We start from the raw sequence: 20090 nt of genomic DNA, 5'->3' as shown, positions 1-20090 counted from the left end.
CTGGTGGCCCAGAGGGTCCCTGCAGTCACCTGAGGTCCTCATTCTTATCCCGGGGTTCTTCAGGATGAGCAGAGGTGACCACATGGGTGCAGTGGCAGCTCATACCTGGCCATCTGAAGCCTGTCTTCTCATGGCACCAGCGTCAGATTGTGTGTGACACTGTGACAACCTGAGTGGCCATTCACCTTAGAATCCTGTCCCCTCTCCCTGGAGGCAGTCTGTCACATCTCCAATCAGGCCACAGAGACCCCTGTCATTTCTCAGAGGGGTTCTCCCACACCTGAACTGATTGTCTTGTCTAAACTGATAGCCAAGTTCTGGGTGGAACCTGGTCATGCACTGAATTTCCAGTCCTGCTTCAGTGTATTTCCAGATTTCCCTCCTCCATGTCTACTGAAACCTCACTCTGTTTTGGGTGTGGGTTCTCTGCTGTCCCATGGGGTGATCCTCCTATCACTCCGCCACGTCTCCTGTTCTTACGTATCTGCTCTTCCAGATGATCTGCCAGTCCCTTCTTGGGTTTCTGATGTGATGTTTGGAGTGTGATTTAGATTGCACTGGGTTTGCAGAGAAGATTAGGAGCGGGGCCCTCCCCTGCCCCGGGCCGTGGGCACTGTCCTTGCTCACGTATGTGGTGCTGTGTCTGTCATGGGTCTTCTCACCACTGTCTACTGCTTGGTACCATACACGTGGCGGGGTGAGTGCCATCTTCCTCTGGCTGTGTGCTGCATTCTTGCTGATTTTCTTCTTGCATATCCTGCAGCATTTGCTTAGCTGACTCAGTACATCTGGATTTGTGACAGACGGTGGCGTTTACTATTAATCTGTTATGAAATTTACTTCCTGTTTTTGACAGCTTTGCCCTGGAGCCTTTGATGTTCTTCATAATACCTCAACTCTTGTCTGTGTTTATTTTGGAGACATGAAAGTAGGACTTTATTTTTTATACAATCTGTTGTCATTCTTTTTTTGGGTGCTTTGTCATATTTACTGTATAGTTTTTTTTTGTTTGTTTGTTTTTGTTTTTGTTTGTTTTTTGTTTTTCTCCGGTACCAGGAACGGAACTCACGACCTTGCGCTTGCCAGGCAGGCGCTTTGCCGCTGAGCTAAATCCCCAGCCCCTTTTACTGTATAGTTTTAACAGACATATTTTGTGCTGTTCTTATTCAAGTTTATATCATAGTCTTCATTGCTTAAAAATGTCACAACACTTTTGTGTATTTTGTTTTATGTTGTATGTGGTTAGTATATTTTCATCTAATTGCTCCCCAGAAATGTAGAATAGAGTTTTTCTGTTGTTTAAATTTTATTTTCCATAATGTAATTAAATTCTTGTGCTTTGATTTTTAAAATTTCTTTGTTTTGTTTTTTTTTTTTTTTGAGACAAGTTCTCACTATGTAGCTCAGGCTGGCCTCGAACTCATGGTGATCCTCCTACCTCAGCTTCCCAAGTACTGGGATTGCAGGTGTGTGCTACCACACCTGGCTCAAGATTTTTCAATTTTAAAGCCAGAAGAAGAAACATTACACTCACATTTTAACTACAGATTTATTTCCATTGAGGAAAGTATTTCTCTAATATTTGCCTCAGAGTTCTGGGATTACAGGTGTGCACCACCACACCCAGCTTCTATCATGTTTTAGAAATGGTTTTACTGTGATGTAATTCACACACACATACACAATTCACCATGTAAAGTGTACAGTGCAGAGGTGTTTAGTACATGTATAGATATGTGTGCAGCTTGACACAGTCAGAAAGGAGCCCTTGGCTGTCGCCCACCTCTGCACCCTCACCCCACCGTCTGCACTGCCGCCCCGCATGCCCCATCTGCAAGCTCATGTGAGTCGAGTCCTGTGATGAATCTCTTTGTAACTGGACTCTCTTCACTTAGCATGATATTTTCAGGGGGAGTTTATGCATACGAATTTCATTTCTTTTACAATTTGTGTGTTTTATTAAAATTTAAATTTTATTGGTTTTAACTATTTTTGAGAGCACAGTTCAGTGGTACTCACATCTCTTGGCTGTGCTCCTGCCACCACCGTCCATTTCTGGGCCTTTCCCTTCATTGTCCATTCTTTGACAAATCGGTGGTTAAGTAATTTTACTACTGTGTTTTCTGCTAAGGATTTTGTAGTCTTTGCCCTGACATGTAGGGCTTTGATCTGCTTTGGTTATGACTGAACCTGCTGTGAAGTTAGGATCCATCTTTTTTCTTTGCATGTGGATGTCCAGTATTCCTGAACCACTCTTGAGCAGACTGTGCTTGTTCAGGGGCCATAACCCTGGGGAAGATCACTGACCACAGCTGTGTGTGCTCAAGTCCAGATACGCAGGTGGTGTTACACTGATAGGTGCATCTTCCCTTTTGCCAAAAGCATGCTGTTTTGACTTCTGTTCTCTAGTGAGTTTTGAAATTTGGATATGAGTTCTCCAACTTTGTTGTTCTTTTTCAGGGTTTTGGCTGTTCTGAGCTTCTTGGAGTTCTGCAGGAATTTTAGAATCACCTAACTCTACCAAGAAGTTGATTATGATTCAGATGGGGATTACCTTTGATCTTCACATCAGTTGGGGGACTAGTGATATCTTTGTTTTGTTCTATTTTGTTTTTTGGGACAGGGTCTCACTATGTAGTTCAGGCTGGCCTTGAAATCACTGTGTAGCCTATGCTGCCCTTGAACTCTCTGGAGTTCTCCTGCCTCATCCTCCTAAGAACTGGGATTACAAGTGTGTACCACCATGCTCAGTGGGAATAGTATTATCTTAACAAGTTAACATGCTAAATCTCCTCATCCATGAACGTGGTCTGTCTCATTTATTTAGGTTTTTGACTTCTTTCTACACTGTTTCATAGCTTCCAGAAATAAATTTTACACTTCTTCTCTTAAATGTATTTATTGGCATGTGAATAAATTGTTTTCTTGGTTTTATTTCCAGATTATCCATTTCAGGTATAGCATTACTGTTTGGGACATCTTTTTTTGGTGGGGGTACTAGGAATCAAGCTCATGACCTCACACTTGCCAGGCAGGTGGTGTGCTGCTGAGCTATATCCCTGGCCAAAAAATGAGTCTGGGACATCTTTTTTTTTCTTGGAGTGTAGCATTACTGTTGAGCTCTGCTCATTACCAAAAGAGAAGTAATTCATCTTCACTGATAGTCTCGGGCTGATCACTTCAGTATTGTCCATTTTGGTCCCATATATTGGCTCTTAGTAAGGTGCACATTATTACACATTATACGTATTATTACATATTTATGATTGTTATGTGTTACTCATGAGTAGATTCTTTTACCATTATAAAGGTTACTTTTTATTTACTTATTATGTTAACTATTTGTATGTTACTATTACGTTATTATTTTTATTATTTATTTATTATGTTACTTTCATAGATGTTATTTGTAAATTTATCTGTTTATAAATATTACTTTTTATTTCTTTCCAGTGAGAGTTTTGTTTTAAAGCTCTCTGATCTGATATCAGTATAGCCACTCTGGCTTCTTTGTGGCTGTTTCACTTTAAATCTATCTGGTCTTTGAATCTAAAGTGTGTCTTTTCGAGGATTTGTTAAAAAATCCAGTCTGCTGATACCTTTCTTTTGGCTGGATTATTTAATCCCGTCACAGTTAGTGTGATTCACGGTAGTTGAATTTACATCTGCCATGTAGGATTTCCCCATGTGAATCATACTGTTTTTGTTCTCTTTTTCCTGACTGCTTCTCATTTTCACAGTAAGTGAAAATCTTCTCAGGTCGCATTTTTCTCTGCTTTTGTGTCAGTGTGTTTACCAGGACTTGCTGGAAATAGCTTTGGCCCTGTGCTGGCTCAGTCCCGGCTCTGTCAGGAGCACTCTCCTGTGTGCTGTGCCCTTCCGCTCTGAGGTGGTGCCCATTCTGGCCTCATGTCCTCAGGTGACCTGTCCCCCTTGCTGCATTGCCGCAGCTGTGATCACCTCCTTACGTACGATGTGGACAAGCAGCTCTGCTATTCGTGCCGTGCCAGCTTTGTGTTGTTACTGGTGACTACAGCAGAATGTGCGTGGGCCCACAGCACTTCCTTACACACCAACAGTGTGTGTGGGCTTGTGACGCTTCCTTACACACCAACAGTGTGCGTGGGCCCACAGCACTTCCTTACACGCCAACAGTGTGTGTGGGCCCTGGACACTTCCTTATGCACCAGCAATGTGCATGGCCTCTGGATGCTTCCTTACACACCGACAGTGTGTGTGGGCCCACAGCACTTCCTTACACACCAACAGTGTGCGTGGGCTCGTGATGCTTCCTTACACACCAACAATGTGCGTGGGCTCGTGATGCTTCCTTACACGCCAACAGTGTGCGTGGGCCCACAGCACTTCCTTACACGCCAACAGTGTGCGTGGGCTCTTGATGCTTCCTTACACACCAACAATGTGCGTGGGCTCATGATGCTTCCTTACACACCAACAGTGTGCGTGGGCTCGTGATGCTTCCTTACACGCCAACAGTGTGCGTGGGCCCACAGCACTTCCTTACACGCCAACAGTGTGCGTGGGCCCACAGCACTTCCTTACATGCCAACAGTGTGCGTGGGCTCGTGATGCTTCCTTACATGCCAACAGTGTGCATGGGGTCGTGACGCTTCCTTACACACCAGCAGTGTGCGTGGGCCCACAGCACTTCCTTACACACCAACAGTGTGCGTGGGCCCTGGACGCTTCCTTACACACCAGCAGTGTGCGTGGGCCCTGGACGCTTCCTTACACACCAGCAGTGTGCGTGGGCCCTGGACGCTTCCTTACGCACCAGCAGTGTGCGTGGGCCCTGGACGCTTCCTTACACACCAGCAGTGTGCGTGGGCCCTGGACGCTTCCTTACACCCCACTCTTTCATTTTAAGTCAGTTGGAGAAGAAAAGCGACAAGCATGCACTGTGCCCTCTTCACAATTGCACAGTTGCCCCCCTGGAGTCTCTGCATTTTCCGTGGGAAATACCCTCAAGGTCCGCTTGCTTTTGGTGGAAGAATTTGCTTTAGAATTTTTTGCAAGATGAACCTGTTAGCAGCAAATCCCGCACTCCCTCCCTGCAGTATCTGTTTTGCCTTTATTTTTGAAGGACAGCTTCTTGCTGAGGGTGGGATTCTTGGTTGAGTGTTTTGCTGTGCTTCTTTGAGCACTTGGGATGTTACCTGCAGCCTTCCTGGCCTCCACAGGTTCTGTGGGGAAGCAGCTATTACCCAGACTGGAGTCTCACGTAAGCAGCAAGTCCTTCTCGTGTTGCCTTCGTGGTCTTCTCCTTTCCTTGTTTTCCTACACTGTCTAGGTCTCTTATGCATCCTCCATGAACATTTGCTCACCACACTCTTGTTCTTGTCCTCTCCTGCTCCCCTGACTGCTGACCTTCCCTCCTGGCCCAGGTCAGTTCTCACTGGCTTCTCGGCCAGCACACCCTACTCAGCTGCGTGCTTTGCCTCCTGTCTCCCCATCCCTCTTATGCCTTCTAACAGGTCCCCTCCCAGGGCCACTTGCTTTTGTCCACAGAGACCCAAGCATTGGTCTCCAGGATTCTGTGGCCCAGCTCCCTTATGGTGACATCCAGTGTCTGCCCCACCCACTGTGCCTGTGATGTGGCCACATGGGTCAGACTGCATGGTTGTCATCTGCTGAGCAGTGTCCAGCTTGGGGGAAACGGTGGGCTCAGCACAGGGACCCTGCAGCCTCCACCTCTATACCCTGCCCTGCAGCTCGGAGCTCTGCCATAGGGGGCAGTGTAACCTCGATCAGTCAGGGCCTTAGCTGCTATCTCAGCACCTAGGACTGCTGGGCTGGCACTGGAGCAGGTCTTTTTTTTTTTATTTTAAAGAGTAAGAGAAGGATAACAATAAAAGGGGGGGGGCTTACCAAATTACACACAAAGTGGTAGGAAATTATCAATGGTTATTGTTTTACATATTGTTATCTACAAGATAGTTTCTCAGGAAAACAAATAGACAAATAATAGTGAGTTACAGACAAAAGAGGTAGGAGATTACCAATAGTTGTTGTACTATACTTAGGTATCTTTAAAACAAAATAAATAGAACTATACATGAGTGACCTACTGAATAATCATTAACTATTCTCAATGGTTGTTGTAAGAAACACATAATAATAAACATGCATTCATTTATGAAATAGGATAGGAACAATACAAACATTACAGAGTTATGGATAGATTAGTAGGAAAATATCAATGACTGCTGTAATACATGTTGGTATCTTAGAGGTGGTTTCTCAGGAAGACAGAGATATGCAAGAAGGATCTAACAAGTAGCTACAGCCTAAGGGTTGTCAAAAATCAAGTGAGCTGTCTGGGGCAAAAGCCATGTTTTGTAGCGTTTTCTCTCTAGCCTCTCGTCACATTGGGACCCCACAACCAGTTAGTGTCCTCTCCCCAACTGTCAGCACAGGCAGCAGGAATCCTGTTGCAGACTTCTCCGGGGCTCCACCACAGCCTGTACTGTCAGGGGAAGAATGGCTTCCAGGGAGTCTCTGCATGTATTGTGCAAGGTCCTCCCGGTTTACAGCTTCCAAGCGGCTCTCATGACCCCAGTCCACAGGACCTCTGACTCCATGGGCTTAGTCTGCATTCTCATGTTCTCTGAGTCCTTGTTCAGCACCTGCTCCTCTGCTAACTCTAGACCTTTCTAGTTCTCAATGGCAGGAGCAAGAGTGGCCCGTTGTATAGCATGTATTCCCAGGGGTTTTTCCATGTTTGAATGATTCACACACGTCCATGGGTGGGCATCCGCAGCCGGTGCATGGTGGGCCAATTGTGTCATTGTTTCTCTGTGTCATGATAGTTCTCAATTGAGCAGCAGTGGCTAGCCTGAAAGCCGGCGCGCCACAGCGCTCTCGGCTGTATGGCTCCCCGTACGCCGGGGGCCCTCCCTCCGGGGCCTACTGGAGCAGGTCTTGAGGCACCTCACAGCACCGAGGCAACACTCACGTGGGAAGATCGCCTGCAGAGTACCTTGCCGTAAGAGATTCAGTCTCACACATGTTATAGTACAGTGTTTCTTCCTGCAGGAATTCAGGAAAGCTATGCTACCTAGGATAAGACTTCTAGTTTTCAGAAAAGGGTACTTTATTGAGCTCTGAACTTCCAGGTCTGCTGTGCATGACCTGGCAGCTGCAGCCTGTCGTGCCCAGCCATGGGTCACATCTTCCCCTGTGGTTGGCCAAGACAGGATACGTTGCCAGAAGAGCTGCTTCCCTGTGTTCCTTCTCAACTAGTCTGTTCTGCAAGCAGAATTGCAGTCGGAGCTTTTCAGTGTGAATGAGACAAAGCTTGTCCTGCCGTTCCGTCTCCTTTTTATGGGTGCACACAATCTGTCACTTTCGTCCCCAGCGTTAAACTGTGAAGTGTCACAGGGAAAATACGAGGCCCCCATCTGGCTGTGTTTGTTCATTCAGAGACGTGTGTTCTCCTGTGTGTGGTGCTGGGGAAACACGTCTGTCCTATCCTGGCCCCTGATGCTATGACCCTGGTGGCTGAGGAGTCCCCTTCCTGAGGCATCTCCACGCTAACACAGAGGGGCTTCCTCCTGCAGCCACTCTCACCCCAGTGCCAAGAGACCTCAGTCCAGGGCTCTGTGTGTGCTGGGTCCTCTCCCATGCTTTGTCATCCCCTCTGGTGGCGCTGCTGCATCCGGTGGCTACTGAGTCTGTACCCGCCCTTCCAGCTGCTCCCTGTGGTGTCAGCAGAGCACAGCCTGTCCTGAGCTGGGAAGCAGGTTTTGTCCATCAGGGCAGCCCTGATCTTGCAGCCAAGTTCTGCAGTTGGTTGGTTGGGTGCTCCTTGGGCCTTGTGATCTGGTGTGCGTTCTCAGCCTGTAGTGCATTGTCATTGGGTGGGACATGCATGGGGTCAGGGCAGCGCTCCCGTCTCCAGAGCAGCTCCTCTGGCATCCTTGGGGGGTGGCTGCCCAGCCTGACCCTTCTTCCTGTCTCTCTCTCGGCCCTAGGTCATCCGTCTTCTTTCTCCCCCAGTTCCTGTGTGTTCTCACGCTTCCTGCCCGGCACACTGCCTGATCCTGTCCCTCGTCACCCTCCTGACCCATCTGGCCTCGTTGCCTGCAGAGCTCAGGAGTCTGATTCTGTGGACTCTCATGTCACTGCCCCAGTACCAACCTGCACATGTCGTCCCCTGCAGACTCCCCACAGGCTTCTTGGTACAGGTACAGGACGCACACTCCTGCAGAGCATGTCACCTGCCCGGTCCCCGGCCTTCCTGTGACGGTGCTGCACGTGTGCCACATGGAGCCCTTGCCCCTCCTTGCTCTTGATGGTGCCTAGAGCCCTTTGTCTTTCAGACCATCCTGGCTGCAATCTGTCGCTCTGGATGGATTGGGGCCCCTGTGTGCAGGACAGTGTATGAGGGGTGTCCTGCCCTGTAAGTGGACGCCATGTGTGTCCCCGCTGTGACATGGGTGGTGCTGCCTGTCCCTGAGTAGGAGCGGTCTGAGTGCATCCCCTTTTCATCCCTAGCAGGTCCTTGGCAAGAGGATTGGAGCTTTGGGTGTCAAGAGGGCTGCCTGCTCGGTGTCTTGTTGCCTTATGAATGCCGTACGGGTAGAAAGGAGTGCCAGTTCTGTCTGTGCCTTTGTTTTCACCTCAGAGGCTGAAGTCTGTCTGTTGCCCCTTGTGGTTTTAAGTCATGAGCTCTTAGTAATGTGTGGTGTACACTGGGTGTTTGGACCCCAGAATTCACCCTGCAGCCCTTCCGGTGGGTGATGTGGGGGTGTCCAGGGTTAGGTGAGGGAGAGGGTGGCCTGGATGGGACCAGGGTCTTCAGAAGGTGAGAGGTGCTGTGGGGACCTGCTGGCCCCTGGTTCTGGGTGTGCAGCTTGGCCTGGCCTGTGGAGTGTGGGCCGAGACAGACTGGGTGTCTGAGGGTGCTGGTGTTCAGGTGAGCATCACAGATGGCTGCAGCCCCAGGAGCCACAGGCTCTGGGGGGAGTTGGTACATGAGGTCTTTCTTCTGCTTCTGTGCAGACCATGCCGTGCAGTCCTCTCCATGCAGTGCACAGAGGCCGGCCAGGTGTGGTGGTGGTGGGGCCCTCAAGCCCCAGCCCCACACTGCAGCCAGCCTGCTCTGGACAGAGCCCAGGTGCGGCTGTGTGTTGTTCACTGTCTGGCCTCCACCTGCCCTATGTCAGGAGGTGGCCTGGCGAACAGGTGTCTGGCTGTCATTCCAGTTCCAGCCTGGGTGTTGCTGCTCTGATGGAGGAGGGGTTTGAACGAGGTAGAGATGATGCATTTTTAGCCATCCCTGACTGTGAGAGGAGGTGGTAGAACACCTGCCGGTGCTCCTGTCACGTGCGGCTCCCATTCTCTCTTATTAGGGACCTTGGGGTGCTGCTTCCTCACACCTGTGAAGTTGTTGTGCACACCTGCCCATACTCAGTCCTTTCAAATGTGTTTCACAGTCGTGCTGTGAACGTCAAGGAGTTACTCGGGCTGCACCCTCTGGCTGTCCCTGGTCTTCACTTCTCCACTGGCCCTGATGGATGGAGACTCACTTTGCTTTGTACCTGAACCTGCCTGTGTCCTGGACTCAGATAAACCAGTGCTCAGCACGTCATCACACCAGGCTCCAAGACTGCCTCTCTGTGTGACACTTTTGTGTATTAATTGCCTTTATCTGAACACCATTTGATCCTCACGGTGTCTCTGTCCTCTCTCTTAGCTCCCCAGTGGGGGACCCATCCCTTGGGCTCCCAGTCCTCTGCCCCCTGTCCCCAGATGTCTTCTCCCTGGCTTTCTTGTTCCTAGTTTCTCCTGTTGTACAGAGGCCAAGGATTAGACGGGGCCCAGGAGGAGACACACAGACGGGAAGTAGCTGATCAGACTCGTAGGGGAAGCATTGGGGCTGGAGTTGGAGCCCTTGAGGAGAGGGAAGACCAGAGGTAGGACCCACCCCCATGGCCAAGAGTCCTCAGAGTACCTGGCTTTGTGTGCACACTGAACAGTTGGTGCCAAGCACCGTGTCATGCTGGTTGCTCCCAGTTCACAGAGGACAAAGCTATCCCCAGCTTGAGAGGCCCCGCTCAGTTTAGAGCCTCAGCTGCTGGACCCATGGTCAGTGTCCAGTGGAGGATGGGAGTGGCTCTTCAGCCTTCTGGGGACCACCTGGGAGGCTGAGGAATAGGAGACTCAGGGTGGTCCGTGATGGGGTCTGGGGGTGTCCATGGGCAAGGAGAGAGCAGGGATGCCCCCTGGGCCGACAGGTCCTGTGGCCCAGAGAGATCACGTCTCTGCCTGTTGCCACCCTCGATGAGTGCCCACCCACACAATCAGCTCTGAGCCTGTCGCACCTGGGGGCACTAGACCGTCCCATGTGGCACTTGTGTTGATGGGAGGGAGGATGCGGGGCATAGAAGGGCAGATAAAGCACAGAGAGGAAGGAGTTGGAGCCTCTGGACACGCAGAGGGACATCGGTGCCTCGGACCGCAGGGTCGGACACCAGAGCTACGCCATGCTGAAGGGCTCTAGGCGGCAGAGCACACGCAGGTTGCCAGGTCCTCGTCACACCTTGCTCACTACATGTGCGCAGGGACGTTTCACTGTTTATTTCAAGAAGTGCTCACACAGGTCAGTGCCAGGCAGCCCTGCAGAGGATGCTTCATGGCATGTTTGGTGTAGGTGGTAGAAGTGAACTTTGGCTGCAGAAAAAGCAAAGTGAAGAACGTTTGTAGAGGGGTTCAGAGAGCTCAGGCGATCCCGAGGTCAGAGTGACCGCAGTCGGAGATGCTGGCTGTCTCCTCCGTGGTGTGTGAAGAGCTGCCGCAGTGTGCAGCTCCAGTGTCAGTGCACAGCCGAGCGCAGTGCTGTGCCCACAGCCCTCCTGTGTGGCCCACAGGCCTTGTGGCAGTGGACTGTGGCATTTTGCTCATGAGTATCAGAGCCCGCAGCAGCCACAGGTGGCCCTTGCTAAGCCATCCCAGTCATGCTGGGACAATAGTGCCCATGGCTTTACCTCCTCTTGGTGTCATCCTCCCGTTTTGTGTGAGGTGGCTGAGGGCTGAGGCCCAGGAATTGTTAATTCTGGGTAGTCAGGAATGAGCTACTGTTTTTTTGAGCTGAGTTCCCTAATTGCTGTTTTAAGGAGTTACGGGTAGAATTGTGTCCTCCGTCTAGGGAGCCATGCTGGAGGGCTACCCCAGGACCTCCTAGAGTGCCTTTCTTTGGAGACCAGGTTGTGGAGGGTGGACCACTAGGGTGGGCTCCGACCTGCTGGGACTCGGTCCTTTGAAGAGGATCTGGGCCCACAGCGGAGGGCAGACTGCAGACACGGGAAAGACCATGTGAGACAGCTTGTGGGAGAACATGGCCATAAGGCGGAGGACTCAAGAGTCTCAAGGCCTGGAAGAGACAGGAGGGGGATCTGCATGGACCTGTCCTGAGGCCCTACCCACACTGTATCATTCTGTGCCCTGAGCCCTGTGTTGGTGTCACAGCAGGGTGTACCCTGAGAGGTGTTTCCCTGCTCTGTGAATGTCACACTATGGCCTCTTTCCCCAGAGCGGCAGCTGATGCACAGCCTGAGGCCAGAGGGACAGAACCATCCTCAGGATGTCAGCTTAAGTGCTAAGGAGACATTCAATTCTTGGCTGATTTTCATTAATTTAAATGTACAGAGGCACCTACAGCTTACAACTACCATGTCACCCACACATGGTCTGGCTGTTGATCAGAAAGGGGAGCCCTGCTCAGCCTGACCACAGAGCAGAGCAAGGGGTCTTGGGTGGAGGGGGACAGTGGAGTCCATGTATCGAGGCCACATAATCATGGGGAGAATCAGGATTTGGGCCAGGGAGCAGGAGGGCGTTCCTAGGAGCGTGTGACAGCAAGGTGCTCTGAGCCCCGGAGCAGTGTGGACAGTGCCTCAGACAGCTGTGAAGGGGCTGCATGTGCCTGGCTCCCGGGTGGGCAGAGCATAGCATTCTCATCCCCGGCACTCTCAGACTTAAATGCTCTCGTAGAATAGGGATCTTGAGTGGAACTGAACGTTTAAAATGCCTTTGGGCAGGATGGATAATTTCATTCTCCTTCGCTGTTGTCTGTAAATCCTTCAGTGGGGAAGAAATAAACCTATTATGGTCCTGCACGGCTTCCCTTCAGCCACGGCCAACTATGGGAGTGATGTGTGCTCAGCATTCGCAGAGGCAGCAGCTCCTCCAAGATTTAACACTGGTGTCTCACCCTGGCCACAGCCAGTAGGGCACTGTCAAGATTAGATATGAGTGCTGGTTTCGAACACAAATTGTCTGCCTTTGGGGAAGTCGAGGTGAATTCTCTCATAACTGTTCATGGCTTCTCATGGATCCTTGTATAATCTAGTTTGAGGTTGAATAAAAGGTACTTGGCGTGTTCAAAACAAGATTTGTGGCCATGGAAGGGGGATGGCTTAGATGGGACCCTTTAACGAGATCCTTGATGCTCAGAGCACGCCTGTCATGCCAGCACTTTCACTGGAAAATGGCAGGTTCCAGCCCAGCTTGGGCATCTCAGCAACTTAACAAGACTCTGCCTCAAAATAACAACAACAACAAAGGGCTGGGGCTGTAACTCAATGTGTAGGCCTTGGGTTCAACCCCCGGTAGCAGGAAAACTACAATGAAGAGATGCTTGGATGGGACAAGTGCTGTGCTGGTGGATGCAGGGACAGAGTTGAGGGAGGGGAATGGAGTCCCTGAATCAGTGGCATTGGAGGAAGTTGCTGCCCCTGGGGTGAGGATGACCTGCCCCGGGGGGTGGAGGATCAAGCCCAAGGGTCTGCTCCTCTAGCTGGGTCCTCAGACCTCCTTCCCACAGCCAGGCACAGGACGCAGCCCCTGCAGGTGGGACTCACTCACCTCAGGGCTGTTGATACCAGAGCTACCCTGTCGACCCGCAGGACTCCAGAACATGCTCTTCACTTGGCCATGGGGGGAGGTGGGCAGGGCGCCCTGCCCAGGATGGTGGCTGCACCTTTACTTATGTTACTGGACCCTTGGGCTGAGGCCTGGGCCGCTGTAGAAGAAGAGTCTAGAATAGCCTGCTGTTGTGTCCTGGCAGAGAAGGACATCGCCGTGCTGACCCTGCTGTCCTTGCCTGTTCCATGTCCGTGTGGTCTCCCCAGCAGTCTGTCCAGCTGAGCTGGGGGAGATGTGGAACACGTGTGCACCTCCACCTCCACACTTGCATCACATTTGTGGGGTAAACTTCTACCCTTCCCGTATTTCATTTTCTATCTGTGTTAGATTTTGTTAGTGCTGGAAATCAGCAGTAGCATCTCATGACTGTATTTAGGTAAGAGTTGTCCTTCTCAGCTAGGACCGCGGAGGGAGATGGAGCAGATGGGTTGTTTCAGAGGAAAACACGTGTTCTCGGTAAACATGTTTGCAGTGCCTGCTTTGCCCTCGGCTGGCCTAGCGGGCCGGGGGCACACGACGTTTCTGTTCCCTCCTGTCTGCCCTGCACGGGCTCCTTGCTCAGTGAGTGATGCAGCTCCAGGTGGAGGATGCCGCTGGCTTCCCTTGTGGGCCAAGAAACAGCGTGGCCTCATCATGCCGAGGTTGTAGGGTGAAAGTTCAGCTTTGCTTTAATGAGCTGGAATCATAAATTTCTTGCCAAGATCTCTTTAGTTGCAGATATTTGCAGCCGGTGCTTTGCAGTTGCTTTACATTGCAGAATTGTCTTGAGAAAACCATTTTCTTTTATCTTCCCCTTCCCTTCACTTATCAGATGAGATATGCCTTCACCTTTGACTGCCCAGCTGTGAATAAAGCCTGGCTTCCTCTGTGCTTTCTCTTTGTGACTCAGTGCTGATGAAAGCATCTGGCTTAGATCCTCGAAGAAGACCCAACATCATGGCCCAGCGAGGTTCTATTTTGAGGCTCTAATTGCATCTAATATTTTAAAAGCTATCATGAAAATTGGTGGGTCCATTTGCCCGAGAGCAGCAGCCCTTGAGTGCTGCCTTCGGCATCTCACAGGACCCGTCAGGACATGCGTCCCTGGAATGGCAGCCTGTCCTGTGTGGGAGACAGCCCGCTCTTACCTGATTGCCTCCCCACGAAGTGCATGCTGTCTCTCTCTTGCCTACCCTTCCAGTCTGTGAGATGGTCCTGGGCACAGCAGTGCCTACGATGCCTCCCTCTGCCTGGATAATAATCAGCCGCACTTGCTTTGTTTTGCACAGGTTCTGCCCGGCATCCTGCAGAAGCACTGCTGTGTTCTCCCCGACAGGAACACAGGTAAATCCATCTCTTTCTAATGCGAGGCTGTAGGTTGAATGTCATTGGCTTAATTGAGAAACGTGATGCCTAATTCAGATATTTTGCGGGGGTTTAAAAAGTGGTTTTTAGTGTAAAGTTATATATTAACCAAGAGAAGAGAAAAATGAAATTTTCAGGACTCAGAAATCTGTTCTCAGTGACAAAGATTTGATGATTATTGGCCTGGATTTTTAAGAGAAACTCTTAGACTTACTGGGTTGAATGTGTTGGTTTCAAAGTTGTTTTTTTTTGCTAATTATACTCTGCACCCTCTTGCTATGTGGGGAGTGCTGGCTGTCCCCAGGTGGGCACTGGCTGTGTGTGGTGCCTTCAGGATCTCAGAGTGCCTTGATGTGGACCATGTGTGTTACTGTGTGGTGTTTCCCTGGGGCAGACGTGTGGCAACCCAGTGCTGGTAAGATCTTTCTTTGTGCTTGTTAGGAATCTTGGAGAAGTTGTTTTCATCAAAGATAACAGTTTCAGGATGAGAGAAAGCGTGTCTTCTGATTTCTTTGATGAACGTCTTCTCTCTCCTCCTGAGCAGCTAGAATCACTCTGAAATCGGTGGCGTGCTGTCCAGTGGTGTGGGCATCAGCATACTGGTGCTGGGTGTGAAACAGGCTGGCGAGTGTCTGCCTTTGCTTTCTAATGGTGACAGAGTTGGTCACAGTGACTCTGGTGGTGATGGAATGCCATTATCTGTCAGATCATTCTACCTCACGGGAACAGTATCCTGATCAGCTCACTGGCTGGTGTGGGCCTGCACACTGGCGTGGGCCGGGAAGGCATGTTTGCGTCGTGCAGCACATGTGTGTGTGGGGGAAATGTGTTTTCCACCTTCTGCTGTGAACATGAGTTGATCATGTTACCAGTTGCATTCTTTTTCAGAATGTCTGTGGAAATGTTCCTGTTTAGTTTTCACATATTGAAAGAAATCTCAGTTATGAATTTGAACATATTTATTGCTTAATGGAAAGGTGTGTTTAGAATGCACTTGGGTATTTTTGAGCCTATTTTTCTGAAAGTCTTGATTATGAGGAAACAGACATACATCCCATGGGAAGAACCAAGGTGATTGCAGATGTCTCCCAGTGGTGTGTGGTGTCAGTTGGAAGCGCCTCAACTAACACAATACCCTCCGTCTCAGCAGATCCTTCCTCAGGTTCTGGGAAGCATCAGGGACAGTGAGGGAACATGCTAGAAGCTGAGCGCTGTTCCCTGAGGAGCTCAGTGGACTTGCAGTAGGGAAATGAGTTTTCTGCATTTTTGAGATGGTTGTTGATGTGCAGAATTCACAGGCAGGCTTGGACCAGCAGGCTGCCTCTGCCTGCTCTGAGCCTGCTGTGGAAGCCACTTTCCCTACCTGCGCCTGTCTGTAAAACCTTTCCCCTGGGAGCTGGTGTGGCTGTCACTTTGGGTGAAAAAGGAAGGGTCCTTTCAGCAGGAGTACTGGATTGGGATCACAACTCTTCACGTGCATGTAAGTTTATTTAGAATTTTAGCTTTTACCGCATAATTCAATCTGACGTGTCCAGAGCTGCCTAATTATTTAGGAAATGTTGTTTGGAAACACTGGTGATTGCTTTTGCCTTTCACTGACGTGTGAAGGCCCTTGTGAACGTGAGTATAATTCATCTTTACCCTAGTGGTTTTGTAGAATTTGTGATTGAAAAGATAACTTCGGAATGGGGATGGCTCTGATCTTGGAGAAGGGAAATGTTTCTGCTGGTGGGTGGTGGTGATAGCTACACAAGGAAAAGTGCTAATGGCGCTGAGCTGTGCATGCTTAGACCTCATGTTATGTGCATTGCACTAAGGCTGAAAAAAGGTAACTGAGGGTGAGTTGTCACCTTTACCTTTTTGTTTGATTTTTACTTACTTGAGAAATGCTCTACATACCGTCAGCTTTATCTGTGATGTTTGTTTCTAAAAGACAATGCCTGCATTTGAAAGATGTATTACCATTTCCTCTTGCTGTTTTGACTGCTTGTGATGGTTTTGGTTAATAAGTGAACTGCATTGATTGCTTCTTGACACAACATGGGTTTGGAGTTTGTTCTCAGGGAAACTGTGGCACGACTGGGAATGCAGCTCTTTACTGAAGGGTGAGCGTGGCTGTAGTGGAGGCTCCCTTTCCATAGAGCAGACATGGGTGCTGCCCAGGGTTTCAAGAACACGCAGGGAGTTGGGATCAGATTTGTGGGAGAGCAGTGCTCGCCTGACATGTGGAGCACGGGGTCCCATTCGGTCTGCACTCTCAGGCATCGACCTTTTCTTGTTTTGTGGTGGTGATTGTCTGAGCCCCACTCTGCCTTGTGTTTGTGACCCCTGGGAGGCCTAGCCCAGTGTAGGGGTACAGCAGCTGGGCCCACCTGGCGGTGACTGCTGAGCAGGTGACTTTGCGGTTTCTGCCTTGAATCCTGTGCTAGTTGTTACTACACTGGGTAACACTGCTAAGGTGGCATCACTGGTCTTCCCTCTTTCACACTCTCTTTTTTGGGTAACCAGCTATAAAAGGGATCATAGCATTCAGGGGGTCCCTGAGACTCTGTTCCCTGGATGCCGTCCTCCTTTGCACCTGGCTTCAGGTTGCAGGGGCTATTGTAGACTCCAAGACACGAGCATGTAAAGCAGTCCCCAGTGCATGCCTTGTCCAAGATGGATTGAGAAGCCTCTTTGAGCGTGACTTCTTTTCTGCCCAGTACACCATTTTATCAGGACTGGGTATTTTTTTTTTTTTTTTTTTTTAATTAAAGTTAACCTCAAGTTCTGGAGACAGCGTTCCTCCTCTAAGCAACAGAAATCTTTCATGTCTACATGAATACTTTCTACTCCTAAGCTGGTGGGATGGAGAGCAGGAACTTCGAACTGATGGTGTAGAATATAAGTCACAGCATACAAGATTGGCATTTACTTTGCTATTCCACATTTCCTAATGTGTCCTAAGATTTTCAGTGAGGTGTGTATAGCTTGTGTATGAAGACTGGTAGGCAGCATATGTGGCCGCCATCCATGCAGTGCTGTGTGGCTGTGGAGTCTGTTTCCTTGGATAGGATTCGCCAGTGACTGGGTTACAGCTGCTCTATTCTTAGAGGTTGGCTCGACCATGGTATGTGCGTCAGAGTTCTTGAGCTACCTGGGAGACTTGAGTTCCTGCTCAGCGCTGAGTGCACTGAGATCTCCTGTGCAGGCTGCTCAGTCAGCTGCCTGTGCCTCGAGCATCCACGAGGGCACAGCTGGCTCCACACTGAGAGCGGCAAAATCTCGGGAGCGCCCACTCTACAGCACAGCCCCCGACAGTACAACCTCAAGCGGACAAAGTTGTAGCAGCAGTTGACTCTTGAGGTGCACTGCATTTCCAGCTGCAGTGGATGCGGGATGACTGGGGGACTCCGTGTTCAGAGTTGGGTGGACAAATGTCCGTGTTCATGTGATGCTTGTCTGCGCCGTGCAGTGGCTCTCTGAAGACATGGGCCTCACTGTGTCTAATGGTGGCCACCAGTGATTTCCTGCTTACTGTTCAGCCATGGCTTTCTGGTAGGTGGGGAGGGAGGGAAGCCAACCCCCGGTTGTGCTGTTGCTGTCGTCTACAGTGTAAATCTCCCACCTCCTGCTCAATTTGAAGCTGGCACTGTCCAGTCATGGACAGGGCTTGGGGCGCCCTCACCACTATAGGTTCTCTGAATCAGCTCCAGGGCCAGGGGTCACCTTTGTCTGTCTGTGCCCTTCATGTGAAGGGCTGTGGTAGAGTAGCTATGGTTAGCATGCTTTCTACGTGGTAAAGTTTGTTTAATTGGGCATCAGCTAATTTAAATCTTAGACTTAATTAAAAAGTAGTGTTTGTAGCAGGGTGTTGACTTTGCCACATCTACATAGGCTGAGCATATGTTATGTGGTTTCCATGAGCCACTCAGTGTTTGCACTTATACGCAGGACGTCGGGGCCTAAGAGTGTGCTGGACCTGACTGGGCATCAGGGAGCTCTCTGGCAGGCGGGTGGGCAGGGGCTGCTGGGTACTGTGCACGTGCAGTTCAAAAGGGCAGCAGGCCCATCGTTGCTAAGTGTATGAAAGACTGGTAGTGCTAAGTCCCCCAAATTTCTTGTGAGCTGAAGGTTTCCCAGAGCCTTTAATTTTATGGTGAACAAACTAGGCAAAATCAGGGAGCAAGTGTGCCTCTTTTCCACAGGACTGTCTGCCAGGAACGTGGCTCACAGTGATTGGGCCAGGGACACTTGGTGGGAGTGTGATATGGAAATAAAATGTGATTGCATTAATTTTATGCCTCGCTTGCCCACAGCTCATAAAGATTTGTAGACAGTGACACTGTCCCTGGTGTTTCATTTAAATTCTGACAGTAACAGCGGATGTTCCCTGCTGCACTTCTGCAGGGCCTCTGGCCACGGGCACTTTCGCACTGGCATTGTTGGTCCTGAGACTCCCATGAGATGGGAGCCGTTGCACCTTTTCTCAGAGGAGGAGATGGACCCAAAGGTACCCACTTCCCACCTTGCACAGCTGCTCTGCTGCAGAGACTCAGATGCAGGTTCCTTCTTCCACGTGGCATCTGTGCTGGCATAGGGATGTTAGTAAGTGCTTCACGGTCCACAAGTGACTTTCTCCTCAAAAGCAGTGGAGGAGCAGGGAAATGGGTGAGGAGTCCTGATGTGGATTCAAGGGTGGGAGGCCTTGGTGGTGTCTGCAGCTGCAGGACAGCCAGGCTTGGCTGGGAGGACGCACAGGACTCTCTCTCCGTCAGGTCAAGACGTGCTGTTCCAGCTCTCTGGGTTAAAGGCCCAGCTTCACTTCTCTGAGAAACCAAAGACTTCAGGTCAATTTCTTTTTACTCGGATACTGAAGTTATTTGTAATGCTTTTCTTTTTCCAAAAGGAATGGAGATTGTGCAAATAGGCTGCCATAGGATAGGATTCATATTCTAAGAGTACCAGAGGCAAGGCCAGCACTGAGCTTAGCAAAGAAGCAAGCACAGAAGGCGTGGAGATTGTTTTCTTTGTAACTTATCTCTTAATGACCTAATGTCACTTTTGAGTGAGCAGAATGCCTGGTTTCTTGCTTTCTGTCTCCCTGTCCGCCAACTGAAGAAAGAAAAAAATTCCTCTTATTATAAAGGGCTTTATTTCATAAACTGAAAATGACGTTATTAGAAAATTGGCTGTGATGTATAATTACTGCCAGAACGGAAGGTTACAGATCAATAGTTTTAGGACTAGAACGGTTCTGTTCTGTGTGGCTAACCCTTAGGGCCTATCTCTATTTTAGATGGCATCTTTGCACCAAGTGGAAAAGTGTGCATCCCATGGGAAGCACAGACCCACGGAGGGCAGGTTTAGACCTCATCCCAGTGCAGTGTGTGGAGCACAGGTGTCCCGAGGCCTGCTGAGGAGCCTGCTCCAGCTTAATCTACAGATGTGAGCAGGAACATGGACCACAGGCAGCCCATCTGCATGGCCTGTCTCCCAAGTGGCTTTGGGATGGGACCTGGAGTTCAACGGAGCCACCATGTTGCTTCACAAAGGTGCCAGCCACCCTGTGTGGCTCAACTCTTCTGGGTCAGGAGAGACACACACTTCCTGAAGGGCTTTGGTTTCGCCTGCAGGTCTGCACAGTGGGGAAGCAGGCAGGCGGGTTCTGGATCCTCAGCTTCCACAGCAGCATGGCCACATGCCGATCCTAGGCTTTGTGTACAGCCAGCAGCGTGAAGTGGGCTCCGGGTGCGTGGGAGGACTGGGCCACTAGGCTCACATCATTTTTTGTTTCCAAAGCGCAGTGGAGAGAAGCA

The 20090-nt window shown here is 50.1% G+C and overlaps 1 protein-coding gene across 2 annotated transcripts in view; it reads left to right on the top strand.

Annotated features, from left to right (window-relative positions):
• Window positions 1-20090, top strand: part of Dlgap2 (discs, large (Drosophila) homolog-associated protein 2) — a 528376-nt gene that overhangs the window by 109087 nt on the left and 399199 nt on the right. For both annotated transcript variants that reach the window (XM_005373860.2, XM_005373861.2), the window contains exon 3: window positions 14217-14271. In XM_005373860.2, coding sequence (XP_005373917.1) covers window positions 14217-14271 — 55 coding nt within the window. The remainder of the gene's footprint in view (window positions 1-14216; window positions 14272-20090) is intronic.

This window comes from Chinchilla lanigera, unplaced genomic scaffold (genome assembly GCF_000276665.1).
Source record: "Chinchilla lanigera isolate Chin_1 unplaced genomic scaffold, ChiLan1.0 scaffold00002, whole genome shotgun sequence".
NCBI classification, from domain to species: Eukaryota; Metazoa; Chordata; class Mammalia; order Rodentia; family Chinchillidae; genus Chinchilla; species Chinchilla lanigera.
The sequence above is the reverse complement of the archived record's forward strand: the minus strand, read 5'-3'. Positions and strand labels throughout refer to the sequence as shown.